A 24661-nucleotide genomic window follows, 5' to 3' on the forward strand; every position below is an offset into this window, starting at 1 on the left:
CCATCTGGCAGACACCTTTTGCATATGCAAATGGTCATGAATGATAGTTTCCACAGACCCTGTACTAATCTTGACCTTATGGGCTATTTGGCGAATAGTTATGCGTTGACCTTCCAAAATGGCAGCCTCAACTTGACGGACAGACGTCTCATCAACGGCAGAAGGGGGCGACCAGATCTGGGAGATGTTTCCACAGAGTTCCGACCATGTTTGAATTCACAATGCCAGCGTTTTACAAGGTCATATGATGGGGCATCATCACCATAAGTTACTTTCATTTCATCAAAAGTCTCCCGTGGTGTGCGTCCTTTCAAATACAAAAACAGATCACTGCTCGACACTCAACAGGCTCCATTTCACACTTGACTCAGTTCAAACACCTGTAAATCAGAAACCACAATTAGTTCAGAGCTGTAATTCGCCACTTAATCTATAGAGGTATAAGTAAGTGCGCATGCAAGTGGGTCAGGGGCATTACTTATTGAACGCCCCTCGTATTTCTTACATACCACCGCTGGAAAACCGATGTTGTTATGTTTACGTCCCCTTATCTTAGCCATTCGGTAAATGAGGCCAATAGGATGAGCACCAGCTTACAAAATAAGTACTTGTGCTGATTCTTTCTACTGAAGTTTTCAATGCGTTGCCCTTGCATGGATCCAATTAGTGACTGAAATAAGATACAATTTAAGAAGATATAACGCCTTTTTAGCTTCGTCAAATCTGTTTGTGGAGAGAGCTGATCTGAAACAGTATCGTTTCTATATAAGACCGAACATGTGGGGCTTTCATAGTTCAGGGGGACGTAATCCTGATATGTGTAACGGTAAACTTTTTCCCCATCAACAGACATAAATCTATTTGCTATTTTTCGCGGGGGGAGGGACCAAGCCCCTTTGTGTACTGATGTATTAACACGTTCATAAACAGTTAAGGTGTTCAAAAACATCTCTACGCATATTAGGATATTAAAGCGTTTCTAGAAATATCCCAGTTTGTGTTTTCGCGGAAAAGTTTTCACTAGATTTTTATTTTCACTAACAAACATTTTGGTTATGGCATTCATATGGCTGGGATGAACATAAATATCATTTTTTTATATTCCACAAGATTTATAAGTTATTCCACTTGATGTCAGCTAAAAATTAAAAAATCTTTTTTTATTTATATTAAAGACCAATGTGATATCACCAAAGGAGATTGCGTCGCAGATAATAAGAGGGAAGAACATTATTGTAAAAGGACTTGCTTCAGAAAACCTGGTAAGTTTAGTAGTATTAGTGTTATTTTATATCATTTAATAGAATAACATGATACAGCTCTTGCTCTCATATTTTGCATGTTCCATCACCCTGTAATAGTTTTAGAATCCTTCAATAGAGTGCGGTTTCTTATTGCATTGTGAGTGCTATTATATGTAATTATATGTACGTGTACATGTTCACACATGTCTGAAATACTGATTCCGTTCTGTAAATTACCATCACAGTAAAGAAGACAAAGAGGACCACGATGCGTATTCTATAAGAAGACAGAGAATGACTAAGAGCAAGAGAAGATACGTATCAATTGATAACTATGAATCAATTTTAGGCAGAAAGCATTAGAAAAGTTTTCTCATGGCTACATATTTTAATATATCTATATATCTATCTATCTATCTATCTATCTATCTATCTATCTATCTATCTATATATATATATATATATATATATATATATATTATATATATACATATATATATATATATATATATATATATATATATATATAATATATATATATGTGTATATATAACTAATAATATGAATTTTAAATATCAGAAAAAATTCATTTCTAAATTTTTCAAAGTAGATACCTTTCGTTATAATAAAATTAAAATGTAGCTGATGTTAACATTATTAACATGTTTTTGTTTACAGTGTTCATATGATAAATTTTATATTATCATACCAAATACTACGCATTATTCTTTTCGGATTTAGTTTGCTTCGAAAAGTGATGGGAATATCACCCGTATTATTACACGCGGAGTCATTTATTTATAATGAAGCTATGTCCTATAATTTGCTACTTTTCTTTACACTAAGAGAGAGGATACATTGCGGAACTGTTATTTTAACGAGTTCTACGAGAGGCGTTCAATAAGTAATGTCCCTGACCCGCTTCCCATAGCAGTAGAGCAACGAAACTTGGCACAGTTGTTGGTCTTTTTCTACATAGGAACCACCTAGAGTTACGCATTTCTCTCACCACGACGTGACTTCAGAAATCAAGGCTGCATCATCTGGGAAACGCTTTCCTTTCAAAAGCAACTTCATGGCTGGGAAGAGGTGAAAATCAGAGGGTGCAAGGTCAGGAGAGTAGGGGGATGGGGGAGGAGTTCATAGCCGCACGCCTGTGCTTCTGATCTGGCGACACTCGAGTTGTGGACCAGAACGTTGTCCTGCAGGAGGAGGATGGCTTTGCTGATCTTGCCCCGACTCTTGATTTTGATAGCTTCTCTTAATTTCTTCAAAAGTGAAGCATAATAGGCTCTTGTAATTGTGGTACCTTTTGCCAGGAAATCTGTCATCACTACTCCGTCCTGGTCCCAGAAGGCTGTGAACATGTCCTTGCCAGCGGAGGGCTGCACCGTTGCCTTCTTTGGAGGAGGTGAGTCACGGTGCTTCCACTGCATTGACTGGGCTTTGGTCTCTGGATCATAGTGATGGACCCAGATTTCATCCTGTGTAATCAGTCTTTTGAAAAATTTTGACTCATCTTTTTGGCACATCTCCAAATTCATCGTCGAGCACTCAACGCGTTCTTGCTTCTGGAAAGGTGTGAGCAACCTGGGAATCCATCTGGTAGACACCTTTTGCATATGCAAATGGTTATGAATGATAGTCTCCACAGACCCGGTACTAATCGTGACCTCATGGGCTATTTGGCGAATAGTTATGCGTCGATCTTCCAAAATGGCAGCCTCAGCTTGACGGACAGATGCCTCATCAATGACAGAAGGGGGGCGACCAGATCTGGGAGCTGTTACACAGAGTTCCGACCATGTTTGAATTCACGATGCCAGCGTTTTACAAGGTCATATGATGGGGCATCATCACCATAAGTTACTTTCATTTCATCAAAAGTCTCCATGGTGTGCGTCCTTTCAAATACAAAAACCAGATCACTGCTCGACATTAACAGGCTCCATTTCACGCTTGACTCAGTTCAACACACTGTAAATCAGAAACCCCAATTAGTTCTGATTTAATTTGCCACTTAATCTATAGAGGTATAAATAATTGCACATGCAAAGTTTCAGCTAGACCAAAGAAATGCAAGTGGGTCAGGAGCATTACTTATTGAACGTCCCTCGTACCTGTTAATCACACGAAGAGACACATCTGCACGGTCGGATGCGCCTGACACAGTTGAGAAGTATCCCACCCGTGAGGGATCGATGCTAGATGCTAGATGTGTCGAAACAATTGTATTGTATTTTCGAGTTCATAAAAGTGTACAATGGACCTCTGCTTTGAAGGTTGTGAAACATTTATATTCCACGCAATAAAAGTTGACAAAGCTGTTAATGTGGAATAACCAGTTTTTAACAAAGCTTAAGAAAAAATATACGTGTTTGTGTATTCTCCTCTACGAATGTTAAATCTTCAATTTATCCCAGTACTACTAGGCACATCTCACCGTTTTTCCTGGGAGTAAATAAAGCAAATGGAAAGAACCTCTTAATTTTTTAAGAATTTCAATAATTCAGAATTATTAGAAAAAAATGACAAACCTAATATTCTGCATTGATGAGTGGCACCTCTCCTCTCGTTAGTTGACCAGATAAACTCATATAGTAATTCTCTGAGAGAAAAATATATGGGATGGGTTGAGTAGAAATGGGATAGACATAGGTGTAAAGCCTTCAATCGTAGATCAACTCAGTCAATGCTGAGTGACGGATAAAGAACAACAAAAGCATTAAGCATGCGTCATTAAATGTGAGGAAAATATATACACGAAATATATTTTAAAACCCTCAGAATCTGTAGTTCATAGACACTAATTATCAATTTTCTTTCACTTCTTAAATCAAAAATGTGCGATAAATAGTAAATTAATGTTTAGGGCAGACAGAGGAGCGTCGCAGAAGTAAACCGTTTGTGAACCGATTCTAATAGATTAATTTATTCCTTATCACTGAGATTGCTAATGCTCTTTAAATTATATGAATCACAACGCTATATTCATCTAAAGCTTTTTATATAACATAGATATAGTTTAATATGAAGGAAATCAATATTATGTATTAAGACAATAATTGAAAGAGATTTTGTAATATTGTTGATGTATTATTTGTTTTCAGAAAGTTGTAACGATCATAAAGGTGTTGACTTGTTTGGGAAAGACCAGAGATACCAATGTAACTGTAAATACCTTAGTGACTGTCAGTTCCAAATCCTTAGTAAATGTAAAAATGGATGCTTACCTGGATTTAAAAAGCCATATTGTCAAAAACGTAAGTTACAAATAGCAGGGTTGCTGAACATTACATTCTTATATATTCTGTTTAAATTACAATTTCATTAAAAGTTGGTTGTCTGAAGATACTGCTAAAAAGTACTATTGTTTAAAGCGTAATTTTTATTCCCGACATTTTTTAATTCTGTTTGACTAACGTGCAGAGATATGAAGGTATTAATTCATATGAAAAACAAATAGTTTGCACTACAGATTCCTTTAATATAAGAAAGTTTGAGATATGCAGAACAATAATAATCCTGTTTCCGTAAAACAACAGTTTAAATCCTATAAACGAAAATATGTTACACTATTATTGTATACTGACAAATAACATTTATCACATTCTTGAAATACACACACATGCACACGACATCACATACACCCATATATACATGACTCATACAAACACACATATACGCAATTTCCACCTCTATTTCCCGCTAGACTCCGATTCCGAAAACCCCATACACCATGAAACTTCCCCATTTCTCATCTAAGGTCGCATTATACTGTTGCTTTTCACACCCTTTATTATATTCTATCACTTATATTCTCCTCCACCTCTTCACTCATCCTCTCCTAATCCCTTCACTCCCTCCCACAAAACTGAGATTCATGATTTTTTATTACCCACAAGGGGCCAACAAAGAAGGGACAATACAAATCGGGGAACTTTAAAATAACAAAAGTGGATTAAAATAAGACGAAGAAAAATTACAATGAGGTGCAATGTCCACTCGATCACCGAAATCGAGTGGTCCCAAAACTGAGATTCAGCCTTAACGATACTTGCACGTGTTCCACATTCACCGGATTCCTCTCTGTCCCCATCACTAACCATTTCCCATTCTCTTTTCACAGAATTGCTAACTTATCACTGCTTGCCCACACTTTCTGATTTTCTTTCTCTGTTCTCACTTATATTTCCTTTGTCTCTTGAGGGTAACCCCTAACACCTCATCACCGTAATGTATTTCTTACCTTTCATAAAGGGTAGTGCTATATCTCCTCTACATCAAGACACTTGTTCCTGTACGTTATTATACTTTAACGCCTGTACACCTGACAGAAACCACATCCCTCAATACTGTGTCCCCACTCAATCGAGGGAGTATTCCCTTGGAAATTTGCTCCTGACCTAACTAGCGCTACTATCACCGAGAAAGAAAGCCCCAGCCCACTGCAAACTGCTTGGCGTTGAGCAGAGCAACCAATCGTAGAAATCATACCAAAGCAGGGACTGGAGCTCGATGCATTTTGCTGTCTTGCCACATTCTGTCAAAACGTTAAACCAGGTGAGCAAAGAAGTTGGACGTTAAACGATGATGACAATGATGATGTTACACTCAACAAACACATACATACGTTCGTACACAAATGCATATATTCACACACACAAACCCACACACACACAAACCCACACACACACAAACCCACACACACACAAACATAAACACGCATATATATACATACACACACACACACAAACATACACACACATACACGTTTGATCTTTGACTTCTGGCTGGAATCAGATCGCCATATTTATTCGCTAGATTCTGCACGCATTTTTTTTCTCTCCTTGTTTCTCTCCGTGTTTCTGTTCTGTGTATCTTTCTGTTGAAGAGCGTAGGCTCGAAACGTAAAAAACTTGTTTTATTTATATTCCTGAGCGCCATACTATAACATTGTTGGTTTGTATTCCACCTGCCTTCGTCTTTTGTTATTTCATAAAGCTTCCCGTTACACATATATATACATACATATAATATATATATATATATATAAATATATATATATATATATATATATACACACATATATATATATATATATATATATATATATATATATATATATATAGGTATATACTAAATATTATCTATATATATGTGTGTGTATGTAGTCAACTTTAGGATGTATTATCTTTCAAGGGATTAATGTATCCAAAATTTCACTGGTTTAATCGCCAACACATTCAAGGAAAGTCTCCCCAAATATGTATGGGATTGTTATAAGTATTATCTAATTAAAGCTGGGAAACGGAGAGTGGTGGTAAGGGTTGTAAATTGATTCATTTAGATAATTCCAAGATAAAATCTGAATACAATAAATTTTAGAAAAGCTTGCGTGTACGTTTCGATTCAGCCTATAAATAATTGCATAATTTCAAGAATTCCAATGATGAGAATTAAGTATCATTTTGAATAATAAGGGTAGAATCTCTTCAGGATTGTGGGTTTTTTTTCTTTATAAAAGGGTGGTTACATGCTTATGAAGGGATTAGATTAATATACTAAGGACATATATATCTTGTATAGAGGGTGTGTATGTATAGATTAGAATATCATACAAATAAAGAAATGATATAAAAATAGAATAAAATTATCATGGGAACATAAAGTAGTGTCTCCAGAAGAAACTTTTGTCCTATTACAGATACTTTGTCAAGCGGTGAGGAAGTCATCTTATAATGATCCAACCAGGATTTAATAACCTGTTCGTATTTCGCGAGAGACGTTTGAATAAAGGACTCAGAACATTGAAAGATTCTATCAGTGATTTTCATCGACTGTTTTCGGAAGATGCTTAGTATCTGCTATGAAACTTCTGGTATACTTGAGAATAACCCAAGAACGATTTCTATTAGTTATTCCCATGCTGGACCAGCTATTATTGTCTTAATTTCAATCATCTGGTAAGGAGATATTGATGTATATGTCAGTAGATCCTTAGCATGCTTTAGTTATTATTTTCAGTGTGTGGACTTTTGTATGCTATATAAGAGTCTAGTATTCATCTAAAATTGGTAATATAGTCATATTCTTTTTCTGTAAGACCTTCTCAGTATAAAGTTATTAATCTTACAAAGTCTTATATTTTGTTGATAGAGTTTTGGACCGTTTCATAGCATGTAACTCATGTAATATGGATACACACGCACACACACAGTAAAGTATTCCCTGTTAAAGAACTTTCTGTTTTTCTCACCCACCTTTCTTTCTTTTATACTTTTCTCTCTTTCATGACCCGATGACCCGGAAGTTACTGCTCTTCCATTACTTTCGCAAGAGCAGTAAGTAATTTTCTTTCAGCTGAAGACAACTTTAACACGACAACTTTTATCACGAAATAACTTTAAAATACAAAATTTTGTTAAGAACGTTAAGAGTAAATTGCGTTCTACGTGTCACATTCAACCAGTATCCGAAGTTTCAAACTGTTTAGTTACAAAAAAAATAATAATTAATTAAGAAATCTATGAATGAGACCCCCCAAATCGTACTGCGTTCGCTTACACAGCCAGTTACGCCAAACCCACACTGCCTTCGCTTATAAAACCAGAGAGGAGTGTTCTAATCCACGTCGTGCGAACTAGAAGTTGTAATTTTCCCCATTCGTAACAATATCTATATATTCTCACACAAACATAAACACACTCACTCACACAAGTGTATCATGTCTCGTTTCTCTGTTTGTTTATTTCATTGTTCGAAAAAAAGTTCGTTTTCTATGTTTTTGTTTTCGTTTCACATTGTGTTCACACGTTTGTGATGTCCTGTACCCATATATGCATGTATATAACACATATATATGAAGGTATGTACATATATGTATGTAATATTTATATATATATATATATATATGTGTGTGTGTGTGTGTGTACATACATACATACATACATACAACATACATACATATATACATATATATAAATATATATATATATATATCATATATTATATATATATTATATTATATATATATATATTAGATATATATATAATATATATATATAGGATGAAGTCCCTTACAGAAAAGGATTCCATCATAAAGCGTGGCAGTATATTAAAAAACCTTTACGGTTGAATATCACACATCTTATAATTAAGGGCTAAAGAAGGTTATTCTAAAGCCAAACACTGATTTATCCACTTTTAATGCACTTGTTACAGTAAAATTGAACTGAAAGCGGGCAACTACCTTTAGAAAATTTAAATTTCGCTATCTCTATATTGAATCAATTTCGGAAAATAATCCTATAACGGATACATTCTTCGTCAGTAGAGCTTACGAGGGAATATAAATAAAATACTCACATGCGATTATGGAAAAAGCAGAAGCTAAAAACATAACTACATTAAGTAATCATTTATATCTAAAAAAAAAATTCCTTGGTCAGTTCAGAACAACATGTTGACCTTTCGCCGCTACATATTGTAATGGGTTACCGGTCACCTTGTAACAAGCAGTGAGTTTACTACTAACAATATAGGTTTATATCTATATTATAAAACTCTAGTTGTGTGAGTGTCTGTCCCCTTCGATTTAGATTCCTAACTCCTCCCACATTTTGCGGTGCAGTTAACCAAATTCGGGTATCTTATAGTCGTGATTCATATCGAGCCGTCTGACTATTAGCGCGCGTCAACGATGAGTCTACGATTTAAAAATAATTTAACATCATTTTTTATTCCATTTTAATGCATAAAAATGCATCGTATGTCGATGGCGGCGAGTTGTGGCGTCCACGCTCACAGCTGCACCTGTTTGCTTCTGCCCCTTCTTCCCTCTCTCGTGAAGCTGTGGGGAGGGAGTGTAAGGAAATCAACGTCGTATGCGTTGTGAAGGAAACAAGCGTTCTTTTAGAACAACGACTTCATGGCTTGAAGACACCAAAACAAAAATGGCTAAGAAGCCCGAATTATAAGGGAAGTAACTCTCTAAAAATGCTTATATAGTTATTTCCCTACAAACCCGAGCAACGCCGGGCGATACTGCTAGTCTATATATATAAAACTGTAGTTGTGTGAGTGTGCTGTCTCCTTCAATTTAGATTCTAACTACTCCCACATTTTGCGGAGCAGTTAACCAAATTCGGGGATCTTATAGTCGTGATTCATATCGAGCCCGTCTGGGTATTAGCGCGCGGTCTACGATGGTCTACGATTTTAAAAATAATTTAACATCATTTTTATTCCATTTTAATGCATAATTTTTCGTGTGTCGATGGCGGCGGAGTTGGCGTCCATGGTCACACCTGCACCTGTTTGCTTCTCCCCTTCTTCCCTCCCTCGTGAAGCTGTGGGGAAGGGAGTGTAAGGAAATCAACGTCGTAAAGCGTGTGTCAAGGAGACCAGCGTTCGTTAGAACAATGACTTCATGGCTTGAAGACACCAAAACAGAAATGGCTAAGAAAGCCCGAATTGGCATCTATAAGGGAAGTAACTCTCTAAAAATGCTTATATAGTTATTTCCCTTACAAACCGAGCAACGCCGGGCGATACTGCTAGTATATATATAAAACTGTAGTTGTGTGAGTGTCTGTCTCCTTCAATTTAGATTCCTAACTACTCCCACATTTTGCGGTGCAGTTTAACCAAATTCGGGTATCTTATAGTCGTGATTCATATCGAGCCCGTCTGGGTATTAGCGCGCGTCTACAATGAGTCTACGATTTTAAAATAATTTAAACATCATTTTTTTCCATTTTAACGCATATTTTTCGTGTGTCGATGGCGGCGGAGTTGGCGTCCATGGTCACATCTGCAGCTGTGTTGCTTCTCCCCCTTCTTCCCTCCCTCGTGAAGCTGTGGGAAGGGAGTGTAAGGAAATCAACGTCGTAAAGCATTGTCAAGGAGACCAGCGTTCTTTAGAAAACGACTTTATGGCTTGAAGACACCAAATTACCATCATTTTTTATTCCATTTTTAATGCATTTTTTGCTATTTTTTGGCTATAACTCACTAAAAATGCTTATATAGTTATTCCCCTACAAACCCGAGCAAACGCTGGGCGATACTGCTAGTATATATATATATATATTTATTCATTTCATTTTTCAAAATCTGGCACATGGGCAACTATTTCGTGGGAAGTTGATCAACTGATAGTTAGTTTAATGACCCCAAATGGATGAAAAGTAAAATGGAAATTGAACTCAGAAACGGATGAAATACCGTTAAGCCCTTCGTGCGCGACGTTCTAACGATTCCACTACCTCACCGTTTTAGGAGACGAAATGCTGTTAGGCATTTTGTTCGACGTGATAACGTTTCTCCCAGCTCAGCGCCTTCCTTATTCAGAGTATTAGATCTCACAATCTCACCACATGTTTCACTATAACGTAGTGATGGAGGGATTGTTTTGTATTTTCTTTCACAATGTAAATATAAACTGAATAGAGGCTGTTCCTTCGAGTATGTACACCAGGACTAATACAGCTGCATCTTCGGAAAATAAAAGAACATTTTTACAATATTTGTAATCTCTTTCTATAATCAGTTTCTTAGTGTTAATATTTGTTGTAATTCAAATGTAAAAAATCTCTTTTGTTTCTAAAATATACCATTACTTATCTGAACACTTGTTCACGTTTGTTGCTATTCGCATTCATTTTCCGATTTTTCAGTTTAATAATCTAAACTTATTTCTTTATATACAGGAAAATATCATGAATTCATAAAGAACGAGTCGAAGACGCATTCCTATTTATTTTCCTCTGATAACAAACATGCAGTGAAACCCCTAATAATAATACCATTCAGAAACACATACAGATTTAGTACTGTAGAAATTTACAGTAATTTTACAGGTGAGAAACAACATTTCATATTCTATTATATTGTCGATAATGATTGTTGTAGTTATATTTTTCATGACAATAAATCGAAATTAATTCGTTTTAAATACACAGTATTCAGATATTATCAATTGAATGACAAAATAATATTATTTTATGAAAGTATCAAAATATTGGTTTACGTTGATTGAGCAGGTTTTTTAATGCTTATTAGAAAATTTATAACGATCATTCTTAGTGAGCAGAATCTCTGAAATTATTGGCAACGTTTTATATACGTAGATTCTTACAAGTTTTTGTAAAATCCAAACTGGAATTAGTGCAGGGTGGTTCTTATTTCATCGACTCCCGAAGAATTAGAAGCGAAGTCGGGCTCGACGGATTTTAAGAGGAAAGCGCCGGAATAAATGCTAGCTCGCCACCTAAAATAATGTTAATAGTGCAAGTATTTCAGTGCAAAGGTACACCTTTCCTTACCATTTGCTCTCTCTTTCTCTTCTCTTCCTTTCATCAATATATTTATCAATTTCACGAATGTCGGCTGATTTCAGAGCACGTCTAAGAAAAATAGTCGGTGGTATTTAATAGTTTTCTCTATGCAGACATAAAAAGCCCAAAATATTTAGCAGAAAGGACACTGCAAGGGTCATACTAACTCAAGTGCATTGATAATGTAAGAAAAATGAGATCACTGCAAATTAGTATCGAAATGTAGTCATGGATCTGGCTGACAGGGTGCTAAATATACCATATATACTCAATTTCCAGTTGATGATGAAGATGGTGATTTGCAGTTTTTAAAGGAGCAGTTAAGGGCTGTGAAGTAGATCTCATGATATATACACAAATATGCAGACATATATATAAATATGTGTATGTGTATGTATGGCTATTGAGTTGATTTGACTCTTATTTCTAGCAATACTGGTACTGAGTATTGACCCTGTTCACTTTAGTGACGTATAAATACACACATTCACGCATACACACACATACACACACTTGTTTTATTTATGTTTACTTAAGCCTGACATTTACTGACATAAATTTTCTATTTTTATGTATATTGTATATTCTGTTCTCTCTAGATTCAACAATGAACGTTACCTATCCATATAATATGGAATGCAAACTAAAACCAAACGCAAATAAAACAATTTGTACCGGTGACGTAAAGGCTAACCAATTGTATATTTATGGGAAAGCTGGAGTTTATCGTATTAAGTTATTTGGTATGTTGATTTCTCACATTAAGAGCGATTTCCAATTGTTTATTCAAATGTATTTGTGGTATTTCATAACATGCATAATCAGTGACACCAAAACCTATTATCAAGCGACAATTTATCACACATCTTATCATCAACACAATTTTTTTATTGAAAAAACTTTAAGAAAACTTATTGGGAGGGTCATTGCCCCAGTAAACATACGCACTGGTTCAAAATAACATTTTCGTTGTTAGTCAAACGGTTCAATATCTAACAACCTAACTTACCGATCGCTTGTTTTATGTGTTCGTTAAACAATCGTTTGCTTGTGTGTCAAGGTGATTTCGTTGCTATTCTTGACCTCATCAATGACATTTCCTTTGTTTTAAATTTCTCCCTTGAGTCTGTCTGAGAATTATTCCTACGCCTGTGTTTAGGTATGCTTGTATCAGTGCATGTAGATGAGGAGTAGCTTATAAGAGAGGGGGGGGAGAATAAACGAAGTGTGTGTTTGTGTGTATCTGTGTGGTTGTGTATATATACACATATGTCTGCCTGTATTTGTAATTTTGTGTTCGTGAGTATGAGTGCATTGTAAGTAACCACACATCTACATACACACGAACTATCATACACGCTCAGAGGCATAAGAATAATTCTCAGACTGACTCAAGGCAGACCATTAAAAGAGAAGGCATGTTATTGAATTAATTTATGAAAAAGTAAAATAATTGTATCTTTTGTGCGGTTTGAAATAATTTTCAACTCAAGATAAAGATTTTATATATAAAAATATAAATAAAAAAATAATAAAAGTATGTATTAATTGTTATACAAAATAAGTTCGAAAGATGACAGATATTTCTGCTTCAGTCATTGGACTGCAGCCATGCTGGGCTACTGTATTGAAAAGTTTTATTTGGTCGAATGAATCGACCTCATTACTTATTATGCAAATATAAACCAACACTAGTCATCAAGATATTGTGGGAGACCAACACACATACACACACACATATGTTACACACGAAAATCTCCTATCAGTTTCCGTTTGCTAAATCCACCACAACACTTTGGTCGGCCTGGGGTTATAGCAGAAGACATTTATCCAAGGTGCCACGCAATAGGACTTGAACCCAGACAAATCTGATAGTGAAGCAAACTTTTTATCCCACAGCCTCGCTTGCGTCTATATCATTTTATCTACATAAAAACTTTAAGTATAATAACTTTCGGTAGAAATTGTGTTACAGACTGCAAAAGTTTTCCCTATAAAAATATAAATTTCAAATAAAGACATAATTTGCATTTGAAAATATAACTCAAATTATTTAACAAATCTTGTTCGAGAGAGAGGGGGGCAGAAAGAGAGAGAGAGATGGAAGTTCTGGTGGTTAGGGTGTTGCATCATGATTGTAAAATCGGTATTTCAATTCTCGGACCAGTGATGCGTAAGTTCTAGAGTAAATTTCTTCTGTGACGTTACCCCAGTTCACTCAGCTGTAAATGGATAGACCTTCGGCAAACTGGTGTTCTGTTCAGGGGATGTTGGGATGCCAGCCCAGCCAACCTGAGGCGGCATTATTCAAACGCTATGATAACGTGAGCAAGTGTAACAACATCCGATTGTCTGGTCGGTACAGTGGTAACTTGTATAGGATATCATTCATAATTTGGGTTTGGTTGTTCCTTTGAAAATACTATCGAAAAAGTAATAGTGCAATTCTTTACACAGTCGGGTTGTCGGTGATTAAACTGATAATCCCACCAAGCTTGTTTGGTGAGGAAGAGGACGCTGGATATCTTACATAGTGAAAAACAAGACTTGTTAATGGACAGCTGAATTCAGTGTTGTTAATGGACATCGGTAATGCGTATATCTGCACACATTAAATGTATGTGTATGTTTAGTGGCTTGTTTTCAGTTCATTCAGATGAAGTATGATAGGATTATATAGCCTTCATTTCGACAGCTTCATTGCTGGCAGTGGCTGGCCAAGGAGGAGCAACTGATACAAATGGAAACATAATTTCATCTTGGGATGGAAACCACAATGCAGGGCAAACATCTTGAATAATTTTTTAGGATATTAATGCGAAGTTTGGAGATCCCTTCAGCCACTTTAATAATTCCCTTCTTAAGCACACAAACTCCGTTGTTTTGACTTAATCTTGTCAGTGGGCACATTTCGTGATATGGTGACTCAGTTGAGGGTTTTTTTTCCATACCTCACCAACTATGAAATACAGTCGGGATCGTAGTTTCAGATGTAGGAAGATGCAGCGTAGGTTGCTTTTTTTTTCACCCAAACACTACGTGTCGAAATGTTGTATAGCCAGTCCTGTTTCTTATTAATTCTTTATGGCTGAAATTACTTGCATCCGTAGATGGCACCATTGCATTGCAGTGGTGGGAGAGTCACATATTTGCACCAAGGAAATGCTGTCACTTCCAGAGTTCCAGAATCACAGAATGTGTAATAACTGGAGGAAGCTGCTGTGATCCTATGTACGGTTTCGTCCTTTGTCGAGGTGTCGTGCAGTTAAAATCATTCTCTCCATTGACCTCAGATTAACAAACGTAATTTTAGGAATCTTCTATTTTCTTTATTTCTTTTTTTATGTTCTTTAATTGTTCATTATGCTTACTGCTCGGTCATCGTCAAATTTTATAGAGAGGCCATCAATGAATCAGTCAATCAATCAATCATTCAATGAGATATCAATGAGTCTATTTATATTCTAAAGACAAATACATGCGTGTGTTTTTATTGCTCTTTACGTATGTGGATGGATTTAGATTATTTTACAAGAGGAAAAGATGTTTGGATGTATTTTTCGCTCATTTCGGATAGCGTTAGATAGAGAAACGATATTTTGATACAGAGACAGAAACAATGATAATGCAATCGCAGTACAAGCTTTACTGTACAGACATGTTTAGGTGTAAACTAAGACTAGGCTAGAGGAAGCATTATTCGGTATTTGTTGCTAGGTCGATTAGGGAAACGGACAAGAGAAATATGACGGAACATTAATGTCGAAAGAGAGATAAGAATCTAGTAAATTTTAGATTTATTTTACAAGATGTGGCCCAGAACTTTAATGACCATTGCATTGATTTACATGTTTAGAACTCACGGAGAGTAAATAATCTTATAATAACTCCAATAAAATCTGTGCTCTCTGAGACAATAGCTTTTGAGTTAGAAACGGTTTGCCAATGGATATAGTATCCTGTGCTTCGAAGTTTTCAGGATGTAATAATTTAGAGGCGGAACATCATTGGAAAAACATTCTGAAAGTAAAGAATCATTTGGACCAACGCTACGGTCACGAACACTTACCCAAAATATGCTTAGATAATATATTGCGATTTGTTTATTTACCATCTCAATATGGCTAACCACTAAGGGTGGATGTTACTGTAGCTTGTAGCCCCAGGAGACCAACTCCTCCAGGTTGCTATAGACACACTTTCTGTGCCCTATCGGTATTTACAATGGGAGATCAGCCCTAGTGGTTAGCCATATTGAGATGGCAAATAAACTTCACACACACACACACACACACACACACACACACATATATATATATATAATATATATATATTTCTACGCACATGTGTAAGTAGACACACAACAGAAGTCACTCCTACTATAAATTCTTCCTATGACCGTAATCGATACTATGCCCAACCACACACATAGATAAACAGCAACAACCACATACACACACAACACGTGCCATCATTACAAAAACACATGCACACACACGCACACAGAGATCTGAGCGCACGCACGTACACACACATACCTTCTTCTCTTGCACTTTTTCTTCACCCATTCCCTCCCTGTCAGTTCAATATGTGACCGCGTGTGTATCGTTGGCGATTCTCTTTCTCCGTTTTCCCTTCCTTGGACCTTTCCTTTTTCTATGTTTCTGACGAAGTGCTCCGCGCGAAACGTTAAATCCTCCTTACTTCTTTACTTTCCTGGGCGTCCAATAACACTACACCTGTTCCACATCCTCACGTTGTTGTGTTTTCTCTTTGTTCATGTTGGAGTAACTATATATATATATATATATATATATATTATATATATATACGGTTGTGTGTAATTGTGTATAGAAGAATATATTAATAAAAGGAATTCCAACCTTGTCTGATTTTCACGTTTTATTTACAATCTTATAATGATATAATATAAGATAAAATAATAGAATAAAATAAAATAGTAGAATGTTAAATGTTCATTCTGATTGAACTAGTACTTTCATGCATTAAATTCTGCAATCTTCAGGTTCATGTAGTAGTGGTGACAGTCATGCTTCACAATTTTTGACTGTAGCGAGATGGTTAAATCTGTGCCTTAAATACACCTGTGCGGGCTCCAGATAGCTAGGTTTTGTAAACTGTATTCTGACCAATCAGTATGTAGCATCACTCAATTACTTAAGCTGATTGGTTGGTTTAGGCATCACGCTTTGTTGAACATGTCAAGAGTCATGTATCTTAACCCTGGCCGAGGCAGCAATTGTTGGGCTATTTTTAGAAATGTTGTAAATAGCCTTTGTCAGGGATTTTTATATTTCAATTGTCATCATCATCATTGTCAGCACCTTAATTATCCCACACTGCCTAGCCAGAAGAATTTGTACCATTGTAGAAGCTGCAAATATCAGGAACAAACGTCTAACAGAACTAAGAGAATTTTTGCTAAAACAAAAATACCCATCTCTACTTATAGAAAATGGCATACAGCGGGCTATAAAAATACCCATACAACAACTTAGGACAACCCAAGGAAGAGGAAAACAAGAACAAGTCATACCATTCATAGTGACACACCACCATGTCACCAGAATATCTTCACATTGCCAAAGCAAACCTACCAATCATTGCTCAAAGTAATGCATTAAAAGATATAATCATGGATCGAGCTATGGTTCTTAGTAAAAGACAGCCTAAAAACTTGAAAAATTACTAACAGAGGCAACATTTGACCTTAGCAACAAAGACCAAACATTCACTGTATCTAAATGCAATGATAGCCGATGTGGCACATGCCAATTCATACATACCGGCCAAAATATAAACACAAAAACCGGGGAAATATTCACAAACGCGAATATGAACTGCAAAAGCAGAAATTTAATTTACTGCATCAAATGCCCAAATTGTGAAGGAATATATGTAGGGCAGACGGGAAATGAACTATCAGAACGCTCATGTGTACACCGACAACAGATTAGAGACCCAGAGGTCCGTCAGATACCTTTGAGTAACCACCTAGCAACATGTGGTCGGAAAATATATATAATGTCTCCATTCTACAAATTACACAGCCCAAGTGAAATCGAAAGGAAAATCAGAGAAAAGAATTTTATTGATAAATTCGAACCCAAGCTAAATAATAAAGTATAATATTACTTCTACTACTACGACCATGACCACTAACAACAACAACAACAATACTAAAGGTAATCAAGATGAAGATAGCAGGAAAATTATCTTATTTAGGGTTAAAAGTACTATTGCCACCACCATTACCACTAGCAACAATAATTAAGGTGCTGACAATGATGATGATGACAACTGAAATATAAAAATCCCTGACAAAGGCTATTTACAACATTTCTAAAAATAGTCCAACAATTGCAGCCTTGGCCAGGGTTAAGATACAGGACTCTTGACATGTTCAACAAAGCGTGACGCCTAAACCAACCAATCAGCTTAAGTAATTGAGTGGTGCTACACACTGATTGGTCAGAATACGGTTTGCAAAACCTAGCAATCTGGAGCCCACACAGGTGTATTTAAGGCACATTTTAACCATCTCGCTACAGTCAAAAATTGTGAAGCATGACTGTCACCACTACTACATGAACCTGAAGATTGCAGAATTTAATGCATGAAAGTACTAGTTCAATCAGAATGAACATTTAACATTCTACTATTTTATTTTATTCTATTATATTATCTTATATTATATCATTATAAGATTGTAAATAAAACGTGAAAATCAGACAAGGTTGGAATTCCTTTTATTAATATATATATATATATGTATGTATTACCCATACATATATACACGGCCTTAGCAAACTTTAGTAGCAATGTAGCCCTCGCTACGAGCAAGTCATTGAACTGGTGCCTACAATATATACATACTAACAGGAAGACACAGCATATATACATCATAATTGGGCCCCTAGAATCAAGAGGCCTCTACACAACTGCCCAGTGTGTCCGTAACTTAAAACTGCAATGTTAACATACTGTTGATTTCTGTTTGATATAATCCTTTTAAGTCTCTCATCTCGGCTATGATGCTTTAAAATGTTCTTAACTCATTAGCATAGCTATAGTTGGGGGGGCGGTAGGGATAGTCGGCTACTGGCAGCACTTTTAAAGGAGCATCACTTTTGAGTCTGCTATAGGCAATATGTACTTTTGTGGGGTCGGGGTGGCAAACGGAAGGGCCGCCCCGGGCGGCACACACTCGGGATACGCTAGTGTCTCAACTGTAGCTTATGTAGCTTCTACATATACAGAAATCGCATAATTTTTGAGTTCTTATATGTGCCCGAATTTCTGCAATTTTAAGATTGTAAATGTGATATATAATATCTCTTGTTAGCTACATCAAGAGATTCTATATCAAGAGATTCTATATCAAGAGATACTCTTGAAACATAGAATCTCTTGTTGATTATATGTGAGATCTTGTAAGATTGAATGTTATATTCAATAACTGTTTTATTTTAATGCTCATTTACAAAGAAACGGTTTCGATGTTATCGATTTAGGATGTCCACCACAATTGTATGGTAAAGACTGTATCAATGAATGTCATTGTTCTCGAGCGGAATCATGTCACCAAATTACTGGAAAGTGTAAAGGTGATGGCTGCGAAGATGGATGGTATGGAGAGAAGTGTGACAAGCGAACATATGGTAAGTACATATTTGTTCAGGGTATGCGGGTACTTAGATACTTAAATGACTTTCGCTCAGAATAAACCCTGGCCATGACTAACTTAGTAGCAGCACTAATAAAACATTTAATCATGCTTCATGTTACAATCATGTTTTGGGCACCTAGCCCATGCGAGTAAAGAGTTATTGTTTGCAGAGATTTATCCGGGTGTACTTGATTTATCTGGAATTTGTTCGGGATATTCATCCGGAAATGCCTGAATACCATGAGAACTTTTTCTTCTTTTATGTGTCTTGGCATGATGTTAAGAAAGCAGGGCCAGTGGAGGTGAAGTGCTTCTGTCTTAGTGTTGTAATCGCGAGGACGATTTTTGTAGAGGGCGAATGGCATTGGGTCCAAGTCTAGGGTGAACTTTACAGTTGATAACAACACTGTTTGAACAATATTGGAATATTTTTCCACATTATACGAAAGATATAGCGCTCATGTGAAGTTGGAGGGTGTAAAGTGTGTGTTCTGGAGCTGATCCCAGTATTCAAGCCCTGACATGTCTTGCTTTTTCTTTGATTGATCTCTGGGGTGCTTCAATTTTTATGATATTACTTTCATGTCGAGAGACCAAAGCGCACAACGGTATTCTAGATGAGGACGGGCTTGGTGGAGAAGAGAATGATAATGGTAGGAGCATCTCTGAACCGAAAATTCTTAGGATCCAGGAGCACAACATACGGATCATGTCAGTTTTGTTGTTTATGTGGTCACTCTATGTTAGGTTATTATCGACTGTTATTCCGAGGGTCCTTACGGTGATTGATACCACTAAGGTTTCACGTAAGAGAACAGTATATAGTAGCTTATGTGCAGCCACTTTTCCGAAGTGAACTAATTCAAATTTTTGGGGTCCGTGAATATTTCATGGAATTATAGTAAACTTATTGGGTTATTACCGAAAACTTTATACAAAAGCCTGAAAGCGTAGACTGTGTTTTGTCTGTATCAAATGATAGTTGCTCATCTGCTCTTCATTGAAAAGTGAAGGAAATTAGACAACGATGATTACTTAATGCACTTTATATATATCATTTTATACTTGAAGGCGGCGAGCTGGCAGAAACGTTAGCACGCCGGGCGAAATGCGTAGCGTATTTCGTCTGCCGTTACGTTCTGAGTTCAAAATTCGCCGAGGTCGACTTTGCATTTCATTCTTTCGGGCTCGATAAATACAGTACCAATTTCGCACTGGGGTCGATGTAATCGACTTAATCCTTTGTCTGTCCTTGTTTCTCCCCTCTATGTTTAGCTGCTTGTGGACAGTAAAGAAATATATATCATTATATACTTTATGCACAATTCTATAGATTTAATACACAGCACCCATAAAATAAATATTTACTCTTATTTTTGCATTTATCTCCAAAACGGGGTAAGTTTTACATTTTAAATTTTACATGGTCACAATTTCATATCTAGAAAGCAAACATTTTATATTAAAAAAAATATTTATATATAAAATATTGGGCCCACATTTTCACGGTGGTAAACATTTAATGCAGTATGGCACACTCTGAAAACCATATCGTTGGTAAATTATACGGCAGGTCGATGGGTCGGAGCCAATACACATTTCAATTTGCGCACACTTTTCAATCCAATATTTCTTTGCAGAATATGTCCTTCGTGTAAGTTTTCCCGTTTCTTTTCCTTTGTCAGTGTTGATAACTTTAACATCAGATAATCTGAGAGCCATTCCGAATGCATCATATACCTGACCGTGACCGAATGCAAGTTTAGGCAAGAACAACCCCATTTTATCAAAGTGTCTGCCCTTGTGATTTATTGATAACCATTGCATATGACAGGCGAACAGAAACTGGTTTCTTTCTAAGGTGAATGCAAGCAAGATTAGGATGCGCATGCGTCAATTTGTAGGTGATATAAAAAACTTAGTTCAATTATAAAAAAGTACTTTCCACTATGCACCCAACATCACCCACCACCACCACCACCACCATCATCCCTCTCTGTCTGTCTCTTCTCACCCAATCACTCACTCACTCACTCACTCACTCACTCACTCACTCATCTCTCTCTCTCTCTCTTCTCTCTCTCCTCTCTCTCTCTCTCTCTCCTCTCTGCCTTTCCTTAATCTCACTACCAGAACATCACTCCGCTAAAATGTTATTCCTAACTCTCCTCTATATAACTACCTTCAACTAACTTTTTTAACCACGTAATAAATATTACGTTCCCCTCACCACATGTCATGGACGCTTCCCTCTGTTTTCTCTCTCCCTCTTTTCTTTCTCCCTCTTCATGCCTCACTTCCACCTTATCCTCCTTTTCTCTCTCCGATTTCTTCCTCTTGTTCTCTAATTCCCTTCAACTAATCACGTGAAAGCTTTACAATTATGTTCCCCCAATCTCATATCATGGAGGTTTCTCTCGCCTTCCTTTTCTCTCTCTCCCCTTTTCGTCCTCCTTTTCTCTAATCACGTGAAAGCATTAATGATGGGCTAAGTACCCTAACGACAAGCAGAATTATTATAAGCTTTATCATCGCTTAGTTGCATATTGTGTTTTTTTCACCCATTGGATAACAGCGAGCACATCCAACTGGATGTTTTTTTTGTTCTCCTACACTGTCGATGACCTTCAAAATCTTTGAGTCATACGCGAAAGTTTTTATATTGGTGATATTGATAACGTCAGTGGTGCCACAAAAGTAAATGACACAGAGAAATGGATCCAATACAGGGCCTTGAGGAATTCCAATAATGACAAGTGCTGAGCTTCATCGAACACCATTGAACACCACATGCTGGGTCTGTTCATCAGGAAACACTTCTAAAATTTCCCTCTGATTTGTGTGTTGGATAGTTACTTTGACAGTATAATGCCATCAACTTTATCGAAAGCCTCGCTGAAGGCAAGGATAAATGGCATCTGCAATGGAACCCTCAGGACCTTTAGGGTGTGGTCAAAATGATGCAAGCGCTGTCTTAAGAAGTCGCTGCTGGTTGTAAAAACATATTGTATGGAAATAAGTCGACAACGTAAGGGAAGTGACTTACTCGAGACCTCACCCCTCTCTCAAATAATTTGATAATGAAGTAAGACTGGTAATTCGGTGGGGGTAATTTTTTTACCATTTTGAAAACTGGGACAATCGATTTTCAGCAAAATAACCAACGTCTAGTGATTTTATTCAGAGAATAGTTAGAGACAATACAAATTCATGTCATCATCCCCCCCCCCTCCGAACTCTAGTGGGAAAGATATCGGGACTCACACCTCAGTTGCTTTTAATTTTGCTTCTAAGTGCTCTGATATGCAGGACGTCAAGAGATATAATGGATAGAGTGTGCAGGAGGTTTGCTTCACAGATGCTGTCCAGATTAACCATACTTGCATTGCTGAAAGCAGAGCAGTATTGCTTCTGCAGAATCTCACCCATGGCTTTTCGCTTACTAAGAGAATGTGTCCTCATCAATCAAAGGTTCAGCGAATGCTACAGCCCATTTTCTTTTTGCAAAGGAGTAGAACACTTTGGGATTGAATCGATTTATATTAGATTGCATTACTTGATTCCAGAAAAACTCTATCAGTCAAGTACGCCTGTCGCTGATGCCAATACTTTAGTCGCTCGATTTTTGACTCATCCTTTTTAGTTTCTTTATTAGGGTTTTTATATATTTTTTGCTTATAATTAGTTTGGTTCATGGGCTGTTATGGAGAGTATCGTCAATATGTATTTGCGACAGTGTCCTCAAATAGCTTCCAGGATGTATTGATGCTATTTGGGGCGAGAGAATAAACGAAAGATGAGTCAGTGAATGAAAGATCCTGAGTGATTGCATTCCATTGTCCAATAGGTTTTTGCTAAGCTCGTTGGCTCTAGCATGAGTTGGAAAAGGAAAAATTAGTCAATAAAGTGACTCCACTGATGCGTTGTCTTGGACTGAATTGCAGATACCTGCTTTCAAGTTATAAATAGACTAGACAACGCAGGGGAAATTGTGAAATCACCTACCATTAAAAAGATACCAGACTGATACAGTTGAATAAAGGATTAACATTGTTAAGACATTCTTTGAAGAATAGTAAAGGCGATTGTGATGGCCTGTAGAGAACAATTATAAGAAAATCATTGGTTTGTTATACGGAAGTAATGATACACAGTAAACATTGGTGCATGAAACATTGTAATTGCAGTGAATGAGTCTTGTAGTAAAACGGCAAATCCTCTCTTTCTTCTGCCGTTGCGATCTGCACGGGTCACAGTGATATTCCTCACTGGTCGGTAACCCAGTGTTAAATCTTTTATCCCTTCGCATTGAAGGATGAACTGATGGCTTGTGCATTCAGCAGAAATTCTGAGATTAGAGTAGTGGCTTGATTAGACTTTTTCAAGGGTCTCGAAAGTGACTTATGTTTTAATATCAGCGAAAAGAGCAGATATTGTGTCGAGGGTAATAACAACGACAATGTGTGACAGTGAAAACATTTATCTGAATCTTTTTTGCTAGCTTTCGGGTGGATAAGAAAGAATAATTTGTCTGGTTAAGGAATATTTGGTGGATAAAGCTGTGGTTACATTGGCGGTTTTGTCGTTTGTTTGTTTTGTTTTTGTTGCTATAGGATGATCTCCAGTTTACTGAGTTGTTGACAAGGTTTGTGCTGGGTCTGTTGATTTTATTCTTGTTTCTGTTGGATGCTTCGTTATTTCCTTATTAGTGGGGAAATCACGTGACGGTAGAGCTGCGGCTGATATGTTATGTTTTATGAAGCTTCTGATGTTGGCTAGGAGATTGTACTTCGATTCCTGGAAGATGTGTGAGCGTACAATAGTGCTGTAGAATAATATCTCGCGTTGGGGACAGCAGCAGATTTTAGGGGAATCATTTCATTTGGTTTTGGTGCGTCTGTTGTTTTGGTGTGGGTCTGTAAATCAAGCATCTTGCTCCAGGCTGGTGGTTGAAATTGCAGTCATCGTAAAGAATAGCGTCATATTTTTGGATTTCGACTTAAATGTGTGGAAGAGAGGCAGTGGACTAAATAAAATTGGGTTTAGTAAAGGTTTGACGTTGGGGGAAAACTGACATTGAAGAGGGAAATGGAGTTGTTGAGTTTCGTCAGAGTCGAGATAGTAGTAGTGGTGGGTGGTGGTATGTGTGTTTTGGTAGTATTGATAAATGTTGGGATGTAGTGGTGGTGGGAAAAAGAGAAAGCAGGAGTAACTGAGGGTGGTTACTGCTAGTTGTAGTAGTAGTAGATGAAGGGGCATGGAAGATAATGACAGTGTTGGTGATAATGACGATGCTGATGATGGTGTTAAGTCTTAATATATGATTTATTTAGCATCATGCTGAGTTATTTGTGGCAGGAATTGCTGTTGTACTTGGTACAGCTGTC

The 24661-nt window shown here is 36.8% G+C and overlaps 1 protein-coding gene across 1 annotated transcript in view; it reads left to right on the forward strand.

Annotated features, from left to right (window-relative positions):
* Positions 1–24661, forward strand: part of LOC115229593 (protein draper-like) — a 42367-nt gene that overhangs the window by 12111 nt on the left and 5595 nt on the right. Inside the window, exons 2-6 of the mRNA XM_029799922.2 lie at positions 1176–1262; positions 4355–4507; positions 10958–11107; positions 12184–12327; positions 19120–19266. Coding sequence (XP_029655782.1) covers positions 1176–1262; positions 4355–4507; positions 10958–11107; positions 12184–12327; positions 19120–19266 — 681 coding nt within the window. The remainder of the gene's footprint in view (positions 1–1175; positions 1263–4354; positions 4508–10957; positions 11108–12183; positions 12328–19119; positions 19267–24661) is intronic.

Source organism: Octopus sinensis, unplaced genomic scaffold (genome assembly GCF_006345805.1).
Source record: "Octopus sinensis unplaced genomic scaffold, ASM634580v1 Contig13132, whole genome shotgun sequence".
Classification (NCBI taxonomy): domain Eukaryota; kingdom Metazoa; phylum Mollusca; class Cephalopoda; order Octopoda; family Octopodidae; genus Octopus; species Octopus sinensis.